Source organism: Aricia agestis, chromosome 10, assembly GCF_905147365.1.
Source record: "Aricia agestis chromosome 10, ilAriAges1.1, whole genome shotgun sequence".
NCBI classification, from domain to species: Eukaryota; Metazoa; Arthropoda; class Insecta; order Lepidoptera; family Lycaenidae; genus Aricia; species Aricia agestis.
Window position 1 is genome coordinate 12,866,373 of NC_056415.1, and position 16,795 is coordinate 12,883,167.

The 16,795-nt window shown below is 35.3% G+C and overlaps 3 protein-coding genes across 6 annotated transcripts in view; 1 reads left to right on the forward strand and 2 right to left on the reverse strand.

Moving 5' to 3' along the window:
- LOC121731348 (dual specificity protein phosphatase Mpk3-like) overlaps window positions 1–2,988 on the reverse strand; it is a 46,076-nt gene extending 43,088 nt beyond the window's left edge. The window contains exon 1 of one of the 2 annotated variants that reach the window (XM_042120748.1): window positions 2,107–2,988. In XM_042120748.1, the coding sequence (XP_041976682.1) occupies window positions 2,107–2,473 (367 nt within the window). In that variant the 5' untranslated portion in view covers window positions 2,474–2,988. The remainder of the gene's footprint in view (window positions 1–2,106) is intronic. The other variant, XM_042120749.1, reaches the window with a different exon arrangement.
- Window positions 2,989–3,780: 792 nt separating this feature from the next.
- LOC121731346 lies at window positions 3,781–10,052 on the forward strand. Of its 2 annotated transcripts, none has more exons than XM_042120744.1 (7): window positions 3,781–3,943; window positions 4,029–4,100; window positions 4,286–4,404; window positions 4,847–5,023; window positions 6,816–7,019; window positions 7,138–7,772; window positions 8,011–10,052. In XM_042120744.1, the coding sequence occupies exons 1-7, from the start codon at window positions 3,887–3,889 to the stop codon at window positions 10,014–10,016; spliced, it is 3,270 nt and encodes a 1,089-aa protein (XP_041976678.1). In that variant the 5' UTR covers window positions 3,781–3,886; the 3' UTR covers window positions 10,017–10,052. The 2 variants fall into 2 exon arrangements, with proteins under 2 accessions (XP_041976678.1, XP_041976677.1); XM_042120743.1 differs by having other exon boundaries at window positions 3,782–3,943; window positions 4,274–4,404.
- Window positions 10,053–14,732: 4,680 nt separating this feature from the next.
- Window positions 14,733–16,795, reverse strand: part of LOC121731347 (kelch-like ECH-associated protein 1B) — a 45,025-nt gene continuing 42,962 nt past the window's right edge. For both annotated transcript variants that reach the window (XM_042120747.1, XM_042120745.1), the window contains exons 11-13: window positions 16,572–16,777; window positions 15,764–15,940; window positions 14,733–15,454 (exon numbers count right to left, since the gene is read on the reverse strand). In XM_042120747.1, the coding sequence (XP_041976681.1) occupies window positions 15,252–15,454; window positions 15,764–15,940; window positions 16,572–16,777 (586 nt within the window). In that variant the 3' untranslated portion in view covers window positions 14,733–15,251. The remainder of the gene's footprint in view (window positions 15,455–15,763; window positions 15,941–16,571; window positions 16,778–16,795) is intronic.

The window sequence follows — 16,795 nt, forward strand, 5'->3', positions numbered from 1 at the left end:
CACTTTCTGATAAAGTGCCTAATAGGCTGTTCACAACTTTTTGACAGATTCTCCATACTTGATCTGTCATGATCAGGTGCCTTATCAGGAAGCGGTGAAACAGGCCCTTAATGTTTTATAAATTACTAGTTGCCCGCGCGGCTCTGCCGGCCACTTGGACATAAAAATTATACCTTCCTCTCGAATCACCTCACCAAAAAGTTGTGTAGTTTTTGGTGTGGTGATTTCTAAGCATATTATATCAGGAACGAACAACAGGAAGTGATATTGTGTTATACATGGGCGTACCCAGATTCTGGGCCAGGGGGAGGCAAATTACCCAGGTTGTGTAGGTTCTGGGCCAGGGAGGGCAAATCAGATTTTTCATAAGCTAGGTGTTTATAAAGACTAAAAAAATTAATAATTTTTAGTTGTACAAATATTGTATTGCAAACAAATGGCAAAAATTCGTTTTTTTAATTTTTATAGATAAAAGTACTAGATAATATACTTAGTAGGGACGTCAACATGATCCGGGGGGGGGGGGGGGGGGGGGGGGCAGCTGCCCCCGTACGCCCATGGTGTTATACTATTTAGTATTTAGTGATATTATGTAATATATCTAGTTAATATTGTTCATGTTTCATTTCAATGATTGAAGTGCAATCATCAAACATAAGAATGTGGTTGAGTACATAAGTCATAAACTCATAACATCTTCTATAATATGAGTTATTCATGCTAGAAGATGTTGGAGTGTATAATATTTATCATTTTTAAACATATAAAATAACTTCCATTCTCATAGTTAATGCCAGTGCCATGGCACTGAAAAAATTGACCTTTTGTGGATTATGAACATAATAGGATGTGTTGATATTTACTTGAAATAGTTTTAAGTGAAAAAAATAATTTAAAAAAATTGGCCAAGTGCGAGTTGAACTCGCGCACGGAGGGTTCCATACCGTTATAGAGAAAAAATATTCCAAAAATTATATTCTTTGTATGGGATAAAAATTTAAATTCATTTAAATGTTATTATCTTATATCGTTATTCAAGCAATTCTTGTCTATACTAATATTATAATTCTGCAGAGTTTGTTTGTTTGTTTGTTTGAACGCACTAATCTCAGGAACGGTCCGATTTGAAAAATTCTTTTACTGTTGGATAGCCCATTGATTGAGGAAGGCTATAGGCTACATTTTATCACGCTAAGACTAATAGGAGCGAAGAAATAGGGGAAAATTTGGAAAAAACACAAGATGACGAATGAAATTTTTACAGTCCAAGGGGACATGACCAATTTGACCCCCCAAAATCTAAGGTCAAATTGAAAAATTTCAAAATCTTGCCAAATAATAAAAGAAAATTTCTAGCTATCCCCTAACCACCACTGCGTCCGACCTTAAACAGCTGTCAACCCGTCCGAACCGATAAGATTAGTGTAGTGACTATAGTGAGTGACAGGCTGCGACCGCGCTTGTTACGTACAGGTTAAACAGACTACAGTTTTTTTTAATCACTATAATTTCTTGATAATATGTGTGCAAAACTACTCAATAGTTAATGTTCCTTCAAAAATTCTTCACCAATTAATGACTGATACTATTGTCTTTTTGTTTTAAAAAATTTATAAATTTCATTCGAGCAAGCTTATAGGAAATTGATTTAGCATGCCATTGTCAGATATTTGTATTGTAATTCTACCATAATATAAAGATACCAAGTAATGCCGTCTTCATACCCATACGGATGCCCGGATTGGCAATTTGTATGGATATGAAGATTGATTTTTTTGAGTTCCCAGAATTGTTCTCATAGAAAAAGTTGTTAATTTTGACGGGCTTATTTAAAGGTTTCAAGGATAACGGTGTTTACACTAACACACTGTATAAGCAATCAAAATCACATGTTTAATACTATACTATTTTACAATAAATCTTTATATATGGTAGAATTACAAAACAAATATCTGACAATGGCATGCTAAATCTATTTCCTAGGGACTATAAAATCAGAGGACTAATCATCATCATTCAAATTAAAACTTATAAGTCCAGGGTGAAAAGGCAGAGAAGGATTTGTGTAAACATGCATTAAAAAGGTAGAATAATATATTTGTTTACCTTCAAGACACACAACCTGCACACCGTCTTGTTTTAATCGTTTTAGCAGTATGCCATGTACAGAGTCTGGATCTCTGGGGGCTCCATCACCATAAAGGATGAACGTCCCGCGCGCACAACAGTGCGTTATCCTCGCCTTCAGCTCCTTGCACTGCACCGTCGACGACAGGTCTATCTTGCCGGCCGCCAAACGCCTCAGCATTATACTCGGAATGGAAAAATTGACAGCCGAACGTATGTGAGACACGGCATATTCGTTGGACCCCCGACAGTCTATCAGGACTGTGTCTCTCTCGTCCGATCGCAGTTTACCCAGCAGCCACTCCTTCGAAACTAAGTCACAATCACATTCCGAGTCCGAAGGCATTTTGAATATTCGATTTGTGTACAATGTTGACACGAAACCTTTACGACGCCTGTTGCACTTCTATAATTCAGTGTTCCGAGTCTTGTCACGCAATTACGGAACTCGATGATAATATCGAACTCATTTTCAATAAAAACTAAGCAAAAGTTTATAATAGTTTTTGTTCTTAAATATTCAGTCCAAGCTAGGTCTGCCTTTCTTTACAATAATTAAAATCACGAATAAACACTACACCGATTTCACGTCCATAGCGTACGAGCGCTCGAGCAAAAACCAGTGCCACAACCAGTGCGCCGCGCGACTATGCGCCAAAGCAGTCTGGGTCTGGAGTCGTCCTCAGTGATCAGTCCTCACTCCTCAGTGCCTCACGCCTCCGCGTTTGGTAGAACACGGCGCACAAGTAGTTATTTAAAATATCACATTTATTTTTCTGGATAACACGTTACAGATCGGTAATCGCAGAGTCTTAGGTAGGTAATTAGGTAACTGGTAAAAGGTATCGATTAGAAAAATAAAAAAGCATAACAGCGAAAAACATTTCCATTTGATAAGGAACTTAAACACATTACTAGTATATATTTAACTTAATTAAATCATTTTAGGAATATTTTGAACTAAAATTGACAGTGATAAGCACAGATTACTAGTATATATTTGTAGGTGATAAGTCATAAGGTTGGGTTGCACCAGAGGCGTGGGTAAAGTTAAAGTTAAATATGGCGTCCAAACACCCCATAATATTATATTATTCTCATACGACATCTGTCAATTTTTCCGGTTATAGTTAAGGTTAAAGTTAAAGTTAGTTGGTGCAACCCAGTCTTAGTTTTTAGTTTGACGCGTCGGCCATTTTACAAGCTTTGTTGTTTTTTTATTATGGCACTTCGGCTATAAAACCATGTCCATTGGCCAGTGTCGAGTAAATGGCGGTAAACAATGTTCTAGTACAGTAATTTTTATTAGCGTTGTGATTTATTTTTCAATAATAGTTTAATATCGAATAGTTCTTAATTAAAAATCTATTATAAAAAAATCATTATAATTAATAATAAGTGTCTGGGACTCTGGGTGTCCAATTTTTTACATATTTAGTACCGTACTTTTATAATGCAGTACGTTAATTGGATGTAGTACGGAGCAGATACAAAATCACTTTGACATTGGCAACTCATTGAGGCCGCAATAATAAAAAAGAAGAAGAAGAGCTAGCACTTAAAAAAAATGACACTTGACACTTGACAGTTTGAGTTTTGACAGTAAGACGTATCTAAGACTTATGTTTTCTATGAGTTTGTGGAGCGCTCAACGCAAAATAATTTTTCAGAACAAGTTTCTAAATTAATATACCTTACAACAATTACAAATAGAACATTTTGTGAAAACAATATAAACTATTGTGTATAAATCTCCATAATGGAGGATCTTTACAGTAATTTAGATAATTACGATGACGTTAATGCCGTTGATGAGGTACGTTTTAGCGCCAATTTTTTATGTACTGGATAACAGCTTTTTAATAATTTGTACCTTTTCAAATAATGTTTCTTGTTTGTAGCTCAAAAATGAAAATAGGGAGCTAAAATTGAAACTTGAAGAATGTTCCAAAACGATGAATCAACTTCAAAAAGTACGTACCTAATTGCTGCAATCACCCTGTGTGTGTGTTCTTTTATTACCTAAATGTTTTTTTTTCTGTATTCGCCATATTCGATTCACAATTAATAAAAATCTTAAAATTTTTCCACTTTAAAAATTACCATACACTAGGATAAATAGAACAGATACCCATTGATATTATAGTTTATTTTGCAGGATTTTGACAAGCTTAACAGTGAATATAAGAAGTTGGAAATAAACTATTCTTCACTTTTGAAAACTGCCAGGGCAGAAATTGAGAGAAAAACTCAATTGATAACTAATTTGAACAAAGAGTAAGTAGATTTTACTTACAAGTCATCATAAGGTGTAATGGTAGCCATATCTGATAAAAAAAAACCAAACATTAAGCTGAAATTGTGGTAGTGGCAGTACCTGCACAACTACAACAGTATTGCCCAATCAGAGCTTAGGGGAATAGCATTTTGGTGAAATTTGTATTCATACAAAATACATTCTTACATTACCAATATATTAATATATTGTGCTTGGTGTCTCAACTCTCAAGTTGTAAGGTTGTATTTAGCTGGGCAACTATTTTGAGACAAGGAACACTATGAATTTAATAATACTATGAATTTAAGAGTAATTTTTGTATGTCATCAAACATCTAGAAAGATGTTAGCTGTCAGTAGGGCCTTTGTAGTTTAGGAAAGAAGGAAGGCTTAATGGAAAGTATAATAATTTATGTAACATTTGTTTCATTTTCATTTTCAGGAAAGATATGATTGTTATAAAAGCTATGCAGGGTGGTTGCAGAAGTATATTAAAAAATTTGAATAAACCTGCTCATAATTTTAATAAAAATGATGTTAAACCAAAATGTGAAGAAAATAAAGATATTTTAGATAAAAATAGAGCAAGTCTTTCTGGTGGTTCCAGAGAGGGTTCAAGGTGTGGAAAACTGACATTAAATTTTACTTCAATTATAAAGCAACAAACCTTTTTGTTATGTTTAATTGATATATATTGATATGACAAGCTCTGTGGCTCGGTTGGTGGGCCATGGTAGCTCAAGCCGGGGGTTGCTGGTTTGAATCCCGCATACGGAACAAAAAAGTTTTAAAAGTTCCTGGGTCATGGATGTATATTAAATATCTGTATCATTTAACCGATTCCGTGCGGATGGCGCCGCAGAGGCGCCTTGGATATCTTTTCTGTATGGCGCGTGGCGCCCGAGAAGAGCCAAAATGTTTACCTATAAAACTATGATAAAATTAAATTTTTCAGAGATTTCCCCTCAATGAAAGTGGCTTTATTTGTCGCGATTTTACGTGTACAGTGTTAGTTTTAGGATATTGCATAAAAACTTACACTTCAGGAGTCTTAAACATTTTCAGTTGGTGATTAATATGGCCACCAAATAATTTTATAAAATAGGTGTATATAACGCCAAAACCAGCGAAATCTCACATCAACATACATGAACATTGGAGTTATACATGACTAGCATGTAATTTCCCGTTTAAAATAAAACGAAAATAAATTGATCAATATAGCCAAAGGTTTACAACACCTGATAAAAATAAGTCACTTACCTTTCATTTCTGTTTGTACACGTAAATAATCATTTCTAAATTAATAAATAGTCACTACTAAAAGAAAAACAATTGGAAACAGACGAAACAGCGATAAATTACCATTCATGGCGGGTGGCGCTCGAGAGGAATCATCAAAGTTCCTGGCGCTTAGCGCCACAGAGGAGCCATGAAACATTTGTTCGCCGCCAGGCGCAAAAATTGCAAAAAATGACACCACACTGAATCGGTTACTAAAAATCATAAATATATGTATAGGACTAAGAATAATAAAAACTAAAAAAACAACTCCCATACTATTACCATTTTAAATTTGGTTCCTTTCGAACGGTCATGTAACGTCAGCCCATAAAGTTATTATACCTAGCGGAATAGAGCAACAATCTCGGGATGTCAAATGAAACCATAATTGGTTTTCATCTGTGTGAAAAATATGTGTATACACTACAAACATGAATTCTATGAGATTAAATTGTCAACGCGCGGCACGTGCCAACTGGACGTCGAAAAAAAAAAATATATATCCACAGCCGAACATATAACCTCCTCTTTTTTTGGAAGTTGGTTAAAAAGAATGCTGCAGTCATGTATCACACGTCTCTTTTTACCACGCAGTGTTACTGATAGTGACATCTCTCTTGCTCAGGCCTTTGTTTCTCTATTCAGCTAGGTATAATATTAACTTTATGTGTCAGCCTAATACCGCTCAAGGCTACCTAAATCTTGCAAATGTATTGAAATGTGTACTTAAGGTTCACATTTTTGACAAGTATTGTAAAGCATGTTTTTCGACGGAGTTACTTTTCCTTAGTTTTTATTATTCGTATGTATAGTATAAAAGTATTAAATATATTTCCGTTGTCTGGTACTCATAACACAAGTCTTTCAGGTACCTAGCACGGGGCCAGACTGATGTGGTGTGAAGCGTCCATAGATATTATTACTATAATATTCAATATTTTTTTTCTTTTATTTGCAATTCATATTTCTATGTTAATTATAATATTATGTTAAGTTAAAGTTAAGTTAATCTTCTATCTGTTACAATCTGTTACAATGACTATGATAGTATAGATTTCTGAGTAAATCAAAAAGTGTCACTCTGTAATAATTTTGTGTTTTTATTATATTATAATTTATGTTTTTAGGGAATCGCCTATGCTTCTGATGAAAGATAACTCAATTGCACCTTCTACAAATAGATCATCATCATCTGAACATAATCTAAGGCAGTTAGATGATGGTTACAAGAAAGAAAATATGCTAAAGAGTACCCAAAACCAAAAACATAATATTGACAAACCAAAATCAATGAAAATCTCAGACAGGAGAAAGTCTATGCCAGTTTTCAGGTAATTTAATTTGGATATTTATTACCCCTTGTCTGCAAATTACAACTTTCGTCTTTGCTCTTTCATACTGTGTATCATCAAAAACATTGCTTGTGACATAACAAAACACTTTTTCCAGTAACGGAGAAGAACCTACATCTGAAGAAGATATTGCAAAAGATGACTGCACAAATACAAGAGAGCGTTACAAATATCAAGACTATGACAATGATAGTCACAATTTACAGTATATGGGCTCCAAAGGAGGACAAAGAACTAGCCGGTTTGAACAATATAGCCGTGAACCAACACAAATGTACAACAGAGGAAAAGACAGATACAACCCACACTTTGATAAATACAAATCATATAACCAAAATTACGATAATTATAGTCCCGAAAGAGGCAGACAGTGGCAACAGAGAGGAAATGACTACTCGCACAGATCAGAGCATTATAGACAACGAGAATTAGGAAGTCCTCCTAGAAACAAATATGGGCGCAGCAAAAGTAGAGACAGGAGACACAGAGATAATAATAGATGGGATAGGTATGAAGAGAACTATGATGCTGGTAATATTAGAGAACCAGATCTTAAACGTAGAAGAATGGATTCTGGTAATTCAGAATGGGAAAGACGTGACCAAGCAGTGGAGAGAATGAGCTACAGGCCTTCTGAGTACAGACCAGATGTTGCAAGTGGGGATCATGGCTCATGTCAGTCACCTGACTATGATCAAATTGAATCCAATTTGAACCATCATTCCATAAAAGGTAATAACTAATAATTGATCATTTTTCTTTTGTAATTGTGTTTCTAATAAAGTTAATTAGTGATATCAATGTTTTCGTGTTACCTGCCCTGTATCCCAGTCTGTGGTAATTTGAGTACTTTACAACAACAACCAGTTGGAATTTGGATTTGCAAATTTTGAATTAAAAATAATTTTGTTACTAGATATTACATTGTTAGATTTCTATTATAAATAAGATACTTTTATTTTAATCGCAGAAATAAAGAACACTGCTACTGTTCAGCTGGAGGATCCCAGAATAAACAGTAACAAATATTCGCTGAAGGAGTCAGAACGGGGTGTATACATTGCTACAGTTGACAAAAATGTTGATATAATACCGGTAGATAAAACTCTATGGGGTTTCGAAAAGGTAGAAGTTCCAGAGGCGTTAAAAACTAATGTTTGGAAAGAACCTGCTAGTGAGGATATTGTAAACTACATTTACACAGATATTGATGATCCAGCTATTATCTCATCTACAAAATGTAGTAAAGACGAGGACATTGCTATACCTGAAACTTTACGCAATCCCGGTGGTCAGAACGTATGTCGTAAAGAACATAGTACTTCAGATATAACTGAACAAAAGTCTCAGAAAACAAATGTTACTGCGTTTAAAAGCATACCTAATGACTATAAAATACCAAAGAAATCAACGACTGATAAGAAATCTATTACTTCAGTACAAGAAAAACTTATTAAAAAGGATTACAATTATAGCAACAAAAATGTTATACTTAGTAAGGATAGCCACGTTTCCAAAAAAGAAGTCTTTGAAGACAAAAATAAATTAAAGACCCAACCCAAGCTGGCCCCAGTTCAACATAATGTAGAAGGGGACTTGGAATTAAGCGACGAAGCTAGTGATGATGAATTGCAAATCACTTGTAAGCAAAACGATAAGTTAACACTCGTATCAGATAACGAAAATGATCGAGACGATGGTAGCCGAGAAAAAGACATAAAACAAAATGATAAACCACAAATAAAGGATATTATGACAATCACGGAAGATAACAATGGTCTCACCCGCAAAAAAAACTCTAAGGACCATATATCAGGAAACACAGAGCCTATTAAAGCTAGCATTGAAAATAATGAAAAAATACAAGTACACGCGGACAAGAAAAAGCTATGTCACGAAGAAGCTTCTAATAAAAAATTAGAAAGTTGTAAAAAGAAAACATCAAAAAAGAAACATGATGGAAAAACACCTGAGAATAAGGATGTAAAGATTATTGAAAAAACTAATCAAAGTCCTGAAATAGAAGCAAAAGAAAAAAAGAAAAGAGAAAAGCGGAAAAGGTTATCGTCAAAGGAGACAGTGCAAGAAAAGCAAGAAAGTAAAGTTGCTCACACAAATACAGGAGACGATGACGATAAACCCACGGGTTCCAAACCCCACAATAAATTTACTGAGTTATTTGGCGACAGTAGTAGCTTAATAACACCCGAAGACTTAAATCTCCCTACAAAATTTGAAATAAATGTTGAACGCAATGATAATAATTATGCGTCGTTATTTGAAAATACTCAAGACGCGATTGATATAAATGTTAGAGAAATTAAAGAGGTGTCTAAAACTGGTAATAGTAATAAAGAAGTATTAGCAAATGTTGAAGCTCTTGAAATTGAAGAAGATCCACAAAAAACACTCAATAAGAAATCTTTGTTCGAAATCAACGACGACCATCCCGTTGCAAACATGTTTGAGAATTTAAAACCCGCAAACATTGATGATGAATTGGGTATAGTTAAAACTGTTGTTATATCTACTGGTACACAACCATGCATTAAAGAAAATAATAAAAAACAGAGAAACACTACAGAAGATGAACCAAATAATATTAAAACTGTTGTTATACCAACCACACATACTGGCATACGACCGTGTATGGACGAAAAGAATACAAATCAGACGAACTTAACAGTAGTTGACAGTAACCAAGCTAAAGAAACTGAAGAAGTTGTGAAGCAACAACCACTAGCAATTCCTAAGTTTGATTCTTTACAACTAAAGGCTGTAGCGACTTCAACGCCGAATAAAATGCAACATGATTTACCTGTAGCAACTACTTCTGTTCCAAATGATGATAACCTAAATAATGATAGTAATATATCTTACAGTGCTAGCCTGGCGACTACCAATGTGGAAGCTAACAGTGATGCCCCAGATGTAAGAATATTCATAAAGCGAAGAAGAAAGATTAAGAAAGTATAGATTTCTTTAGCTATAACATACTGTTGTACAGATTATTTAATTTTTATTTACTTTTATAAATATAAGATGTAACTACCCAAAATAGTAAACCTGTATCAATATGAATTCATATTATATTTTAATAAAATTAAGCTACATAGTAGGTTGATATACATTGAATGGATGTAATTAAGAGAAAGTTCCTTTACTGGAAACGTTTTTGAACATACAGCAAGAATTATAGACAATAATATTAATATTAAACGCGCGAGATAGAAATATTGTGGACATGCTCAGCAATTACGGTTTATAACAAATATTGCACAGAACTACAATAGGTCATGCTCTACAGAAAATGTAGCACTCTTGATGTAACTATAGAGAAGTACCTAATAAAATCATGACAATAGGTAAGCACACTTACTTCGTTATACTCGATATATGATATATTATAGTAACGAAGATACGCTATTGTGCCTACGACGGTTACTTAAAATTAAGGTATAACCGATTTAGTAACTAAAACAGTTATACTTTTAAAATCTATAGCTCGGGTATAACATGTATGCGATGTTTAAATAAATTATGATTTTCTCAAACGTCATCTCTTGAGAAATGACGAAATGCTCAAAACTCTTACCACCGCCGATAAGTTTATATACTCGTAAAAGTATAATATATTATATTCGTAGAGCAATAAACGCAATTTTTACTTATTTTAAAGACTAACTGCCGCACTCAGAGTGGAACATTAATTACTTAAATGTAATTAATTCAAAATTTTGACATAAGCCCCATACATTATCTGTCCAACTCTTCATTTAATTGAAGGTTAATCATAACTTAATGTTTCTGAGTATGGCGGTTAGAGTAGTTTTGCCTGATACAAAATAAAATTATTGTAATTTTATGGATTGGAGAGATTTTATTTAATTTGTGGTTTAAGCCAATCATATAATATATTTGTCAAAAATGTTTGTCCAGTAATACCTGGATTCTGAGGTTTTTGCTACGAATAATAAAAACTAAGGAAGAGTAACTGTGTCAAAAAATTCGTCCACGAGTCTACAAAATGTGACCCGAATACATGCATACTAGCATGTATTCGGTACACAATTTTGTGTAAATATAGTGACAATTAATGTCATCGGCTTTATTTTGTAAAGAGTGTTAGTATTTTGTTGCTATTGCCATATTTTAGTGTGCGAAAAGGAACCAAATTCAAAACGGTTGAAGTAGGGGAGTTACGTTTCCTTAGTTTTTATTGTTCGTAGGGTTTTTGACAGAAGTTTTTGCACTAGTGCTTTTGATTTACCAATGTTAAAACATTAACGAATCAACAGCGATGTTAATAGGTAATCTCCTGTAAAAAAACCCCAGAAATACGGAAGCCCACTTGGCTCACGGTTAACTTATGAGGAAGTGGCGCTACACAGATTTCACAGACCCATTTTTACCATGTGTGCTACAAATTAAAATACAAGTGTACCGATAACTGGTAAAAAATTCACAAGTTTCCCTATCTCCAGTTCACGAGTGCACTTAAAAAAATTAACGTGATTTTTTACCAGTTTGGCCCGCGCCACTTTCTCATAAGTTAACCGTGAGCCAACCGGGCCATAGTAAAAGGAGGGGAAGTAAGTTATCTTCATACAAAGGCACCGCGCGCGGCTTGTATTTGTGCGCCATAGGCCAGTTTTACTAGGCTGGTACCGCCGAGATTTTGTTGTGTGCAGTACGTAGCGACGCATTGATACTATGGCGCACACCTACAAGCCGCGCGCGGTGCCTTTGTATGAAGATAACTTACTTCCCCTCCTTTTACTATGACCGTACAGAAACCGGGCATTAGTGGGTAAGAGTAATTTGTACAACTAATAATATTATATTCATGTCAATATACAGGGGAATGAGATATTAGAGAAACATAGAGTGTTATATTGTATATTAAGTATTTTTAATTCGTTGGAATATGATCGAAATTATTTATATTTATTTTTCTCAATATTTTGCAAAAACATTACTTATTATAACTTTCAAAAGGGTTTTAAGATCTTTTCTTTTCATTCTTCAGTATCTCTTTTCCGTGATTATGGGGGGTATTACATTATCATTTATATTGGATCATTTATATGATCATATCTGCATATTACATTATCATATTTCATTGATCCTATTTTACGTCATATGTGGTTTCAATAGCCAATGGAGAGCGCTAACGCTGACAGGTATTGACAAATCGAATTCTCTGAGATCTAGTAACCCTGACGGTTACTAGATCTCAGAGAATTCGATTTGTCAAAAGACATCGTCATTTTTAATATGGCTTGTTTTTTTGTTATTTCAGCAAGATTATCCAAGTATATAATTAGAAAAATAATTACATTACATTATTTGAAACATATTAACGAACAAGAAATTAAAAACCTTTTTTATATTACATAACTGGCAACACCTATTTCTATGACCGTATTGGATCCAATCTCTCAGCAAATGTCAAAAAATCTATGATCAAGGAAGAAATGAATCATATGTCTATATTACATTATCCAATATAATTGACTCAATGATCTCGGATCCAATATATATGATAATCTAATATCCCCCTAAGTGATGAATTATAAAGTATTGGTTACACATTTTATTGTTTTGAAATTAAACAAATTATTCTTTTAATCCATTGGATTTAGGACAGAAGATAAGTTATAAATAAAATATTTTGTTCCCATAACAGTCTTTATTTTCTGTATGAAATACATTTACATACCGTTTGATATTCACAAGAATATACAAATTTAATTTCCACTTAAGTGTGTCTTTTTTATGTAATATTACATTTATACAACAATAGTCATTACGTATTCGAAATATCAGTTTGGCTGCCCCATTTCAAAACCTAGTAAGGGACACTTTTTACAAAAAAAAAAAATACAAGAATACCCGCGCTAAAAAGTCACTAAAAGTTAAAATTAAATAGTTTGATACCGAGTAAGTGTACTAGTCACTACTGACATATATTTCGTTTATGCGGCTCTCCTTAATTTAGGCTCTTACTAGGTTTTGAAATGGGGCAGCCGAGTTAAACCCGCAGAAATCAGAAACCGCTATAAATATACTTAGTAGAATAATATTAAAAAATAATCTTTTATAAAATATACTTATTTTCATTTCAAATATTATGTACTAATAATTATTATCAGTAACTGTACTAATTAACAGTATCATTGTATGTAGTAGTAAAACAAATGATTATTAAATTGAATAATTTAATATCACATGAACAGGCTTTTTTAACTTTTGACAGTTTGTATGCTGTGTTTGCACTCAACCGTTTTTTTTAAACAGGCCACATGCACACGTTTTGGTCTCGGTGTCGCGGGCCGCAATCTACATTTTTGGGTTAAGAAATAACGCTCTTCAAAATTAGCGACTTAAAAGTGAAAATATGGAATTCACGACGACTTTGCACTATTTTGTCTGTAGGCGTGAATTAGTAGCCCACGTAAAGTTAAAGCATTTTGAAAATCGTGAATTTTTTTCCAACGTTTGAAATTTGGCACATTTGTTAAGACGCCGATATATGCGAAAATTTGGGTAGTCCTAGAAATATTACATACGCATACGGGTTGAATTGATAACCTCCTTTTTTTGAAGCCGTTATAAAGCGCCAGAAGTTTTTGTCATACTTTATTAATTTAATATAGCTTAAAACCAATTTTAACTCCGGACAACTAAAATTTGAAGTGTAAAATAAATAATATCAAACCTGCAGGTAAAGTATATCAATATATCATGGTCATTATTTTAAATGACAGCTGCGTACATTTTACTGGGGGTATGTAAATATTTTTTTTCTTATAGGTATTATCACGGAGCTCATACAAAGAGGAGCTGGCCTAAGCAACTGTGCACTGTGATTTTAAACTAGGTCCTGACGTCATCATTGTGGACGGGGCTTAAGTCAGTACACTTTCAGCGTTTGTCAGGTGCACACGTAACGAGACTCCCAATAAATTGGTGTTTTCTGCGTATTTAACAAGGAAAGGATGAAGTATTGTGTTTTGCAATGTCGAAAACACTCAGACAGACGTTCTGATAATATAAATACCATCACATTTCATTTGGAAATAATTTTAAATGTAATTTAAATATAAAAGTTCTAGAACATTTCAGCTTTCAACGTTAATTATACTACTTGACACTAGGTGGCCAAACCTTTGAAAGATAATACAGACGTAAATGCGTATAATTTTGCATAAGTTTATTACAATAATTATACTTGAATACTGAAAACCGTTAGACACTTAGTCTTAAACACATTTAATAGCTAAAACCGTGATTATATAGCTTTTATTATGATATTACTTATAAACCGCCACCTGTCGTCACCTATGATAACTATTTGAAATGTAAAAAATATCCAGGGCCGTAGTACGTCCCATAATAGTCAAGACAAAATGACATCTAGTGTAAGATAGCTGAACTACGTAGTAACATCGACCTAAGCTAGTAGTTTGGCTTTTAGCCGATAGATGATAATGATGATATTGAGAAGTGGGCGGAGCTTGACACCCGCTCACCCCGCAAATTGTCACGCGTCGTTTCAAAGGAAACTTGATTACAACACCTCCTCTTAGTACTAGCTCCGTGGGTATTATGCACTAAAATAGGAATGATCAATACAATAGGACCGCATACTTTTCAGTAACGAATCAATACAATAGGATTGTACACAACTCGACGTACGAATATTTAACTTACGACTATTTTACATTTAGTGGAAGTACAAATAATAGATTTATCACTACCTACCACGCGTTTTGTATTCCCTATATTATGACACGTTCACCGAGTTAAACCATATCACCCTTGTTCTTTATGTTTTTAATTCACAAAAGAGCGAAGACACCAAGAACACGTAGATATGTTTCACACATAATATTTTGCGCGTACCATTAGCGCTCTTGCGCCAAAAGTTATCTTCGGTTTATGTTTTCTTGCACTAGATTTACTTTGGAGACATGTCTGGTAGTTCATGCCTGCTGTGGTCTATTTTGGCGTTTTCGCAGGCTACAGCTTCGCACTGATCTTCTCTTGCTCTACGTTGAGTTTCTCCTCGTGGTGAGTCGTCTCGAGCTGCGACTGCGACATAGTAACATGCAAGCCCGCTCGCTATGCACGACATCGCCGCACATGTTGCGTGCGCGTACGCCAGCTCGAGCGTGCAGTGTTCGTCCTCTACAGTGATCGCTCGTGCTATAAGGCGGGGCGGAGGGGCGCGTCGCGGGAGGTGGAGGGCGGGGCGGGCGGGGGCGCGGGGGCGGGGTCGGGCAGCATGTTGCACACGGCGGACGCGTGGCCGGAGCGCGCAGACGTCAGCGTCGGCCCCGCCGTCCAGCTGTCCGTGGCCGGGTCGTACACCTCCACTATGTCCAGGAACGAGCTGCCGTTGTAGCCGCCTGAGAGAGTAGGAATAAGATAAGAAAGGTCTCCCCGATACTGGTAATTGCAAAATAGACTCTTCACTTGGATTTTACATTGACATATTATTATGTTCTCCTATAGTGCACGTGTCGTACCAGCCTACCAAAGCAACGCATCATCCACACTCAATATTGTGCTAGAATCTAGATGATGTACATGTAAATTAAATCAGAAAAGTAAAGTAGAAGTGAAGAAATCAATCATCAAGTTGGATATTTTGGTTTTATCATGACAAGGCATTTTAAAGTCGGTAACAATGTATCCCTTATAGTCCTTATACTAACCCGTAGCATACAGTTTATTATCGAGCACAGTGAGCGATAGCGCGGAGCGGGCGACGGCGACGGGCGCGGCGGGCTCCCACACGTCGCGCTCCGTGTCGTACCGCTCCACGCTCGCCAGCTGCGCCGCGCCGTCGTACCCGCCCACCACGTATATGTACTGGTTCATCGCAGCCACGCCTACCACAAAAGAAATGCATACGAATAACTTAGGACTGAAGAAGAATTAAAAATATATACAAACTTATACGATATTAAAAGGACAGGCAAAAATGATATGTTTCGAATTTAATAAATAGCAGAGAATTTGAAAAGTAGCAAAAATTAATAAAAGTGTTGGATCATAACTTTAACATAGCTAAAATATTTTTCTTCAAACTGTAGAGCCACGTTACAGTTTTCGGTCTTCTTACATATTTAACCTGTAAAATAATTCCTTCAGCAATTTTGCACCTTATTAGGTTGTCTACATTTGACATACGACAATGGCGTACAGTATTAGTTTACTAAAATGATCTATGAATAATAAAAACTAAGGAAAAGTAACTCCGTCAAAAAACATGTTCTACAATACGTCTTGTCAAAAATTCGTACACATTTTCAATACATTTGCAATATTTAGGTGGCCTTGAGCCGTGAGCGGTATCAGGCCGACCTTACATGCCAGTTCGAAAGGAACCAATTAATTTAAAACGGTATGGGAGTTACCGTGTTACGTTTCCTTAGTTTTTATTATTCGTAGGCAATGAACAATTAACTGTAACACATTGTATGTAAAGTGTAAACTAATATTAATCGTATGTCAACTAACCTGCTCCGGACCGAGCGACAACCATGGGTGCGCGTTGCGTCCAGCAATTATTCTCTGGATGGTAACACTCGACCGATGGGAGGCGGCGCGCGCCATCGAATCCACCTACGGCGTACAGCAGGCGATTTACCACGGCCACGCCCACACCCAAGCGGGCCACGCCCATCGCCGCTACATACGTCCATGCGTCCTTTTCTGGGTCGTAACTATAAGTAGATATTTAA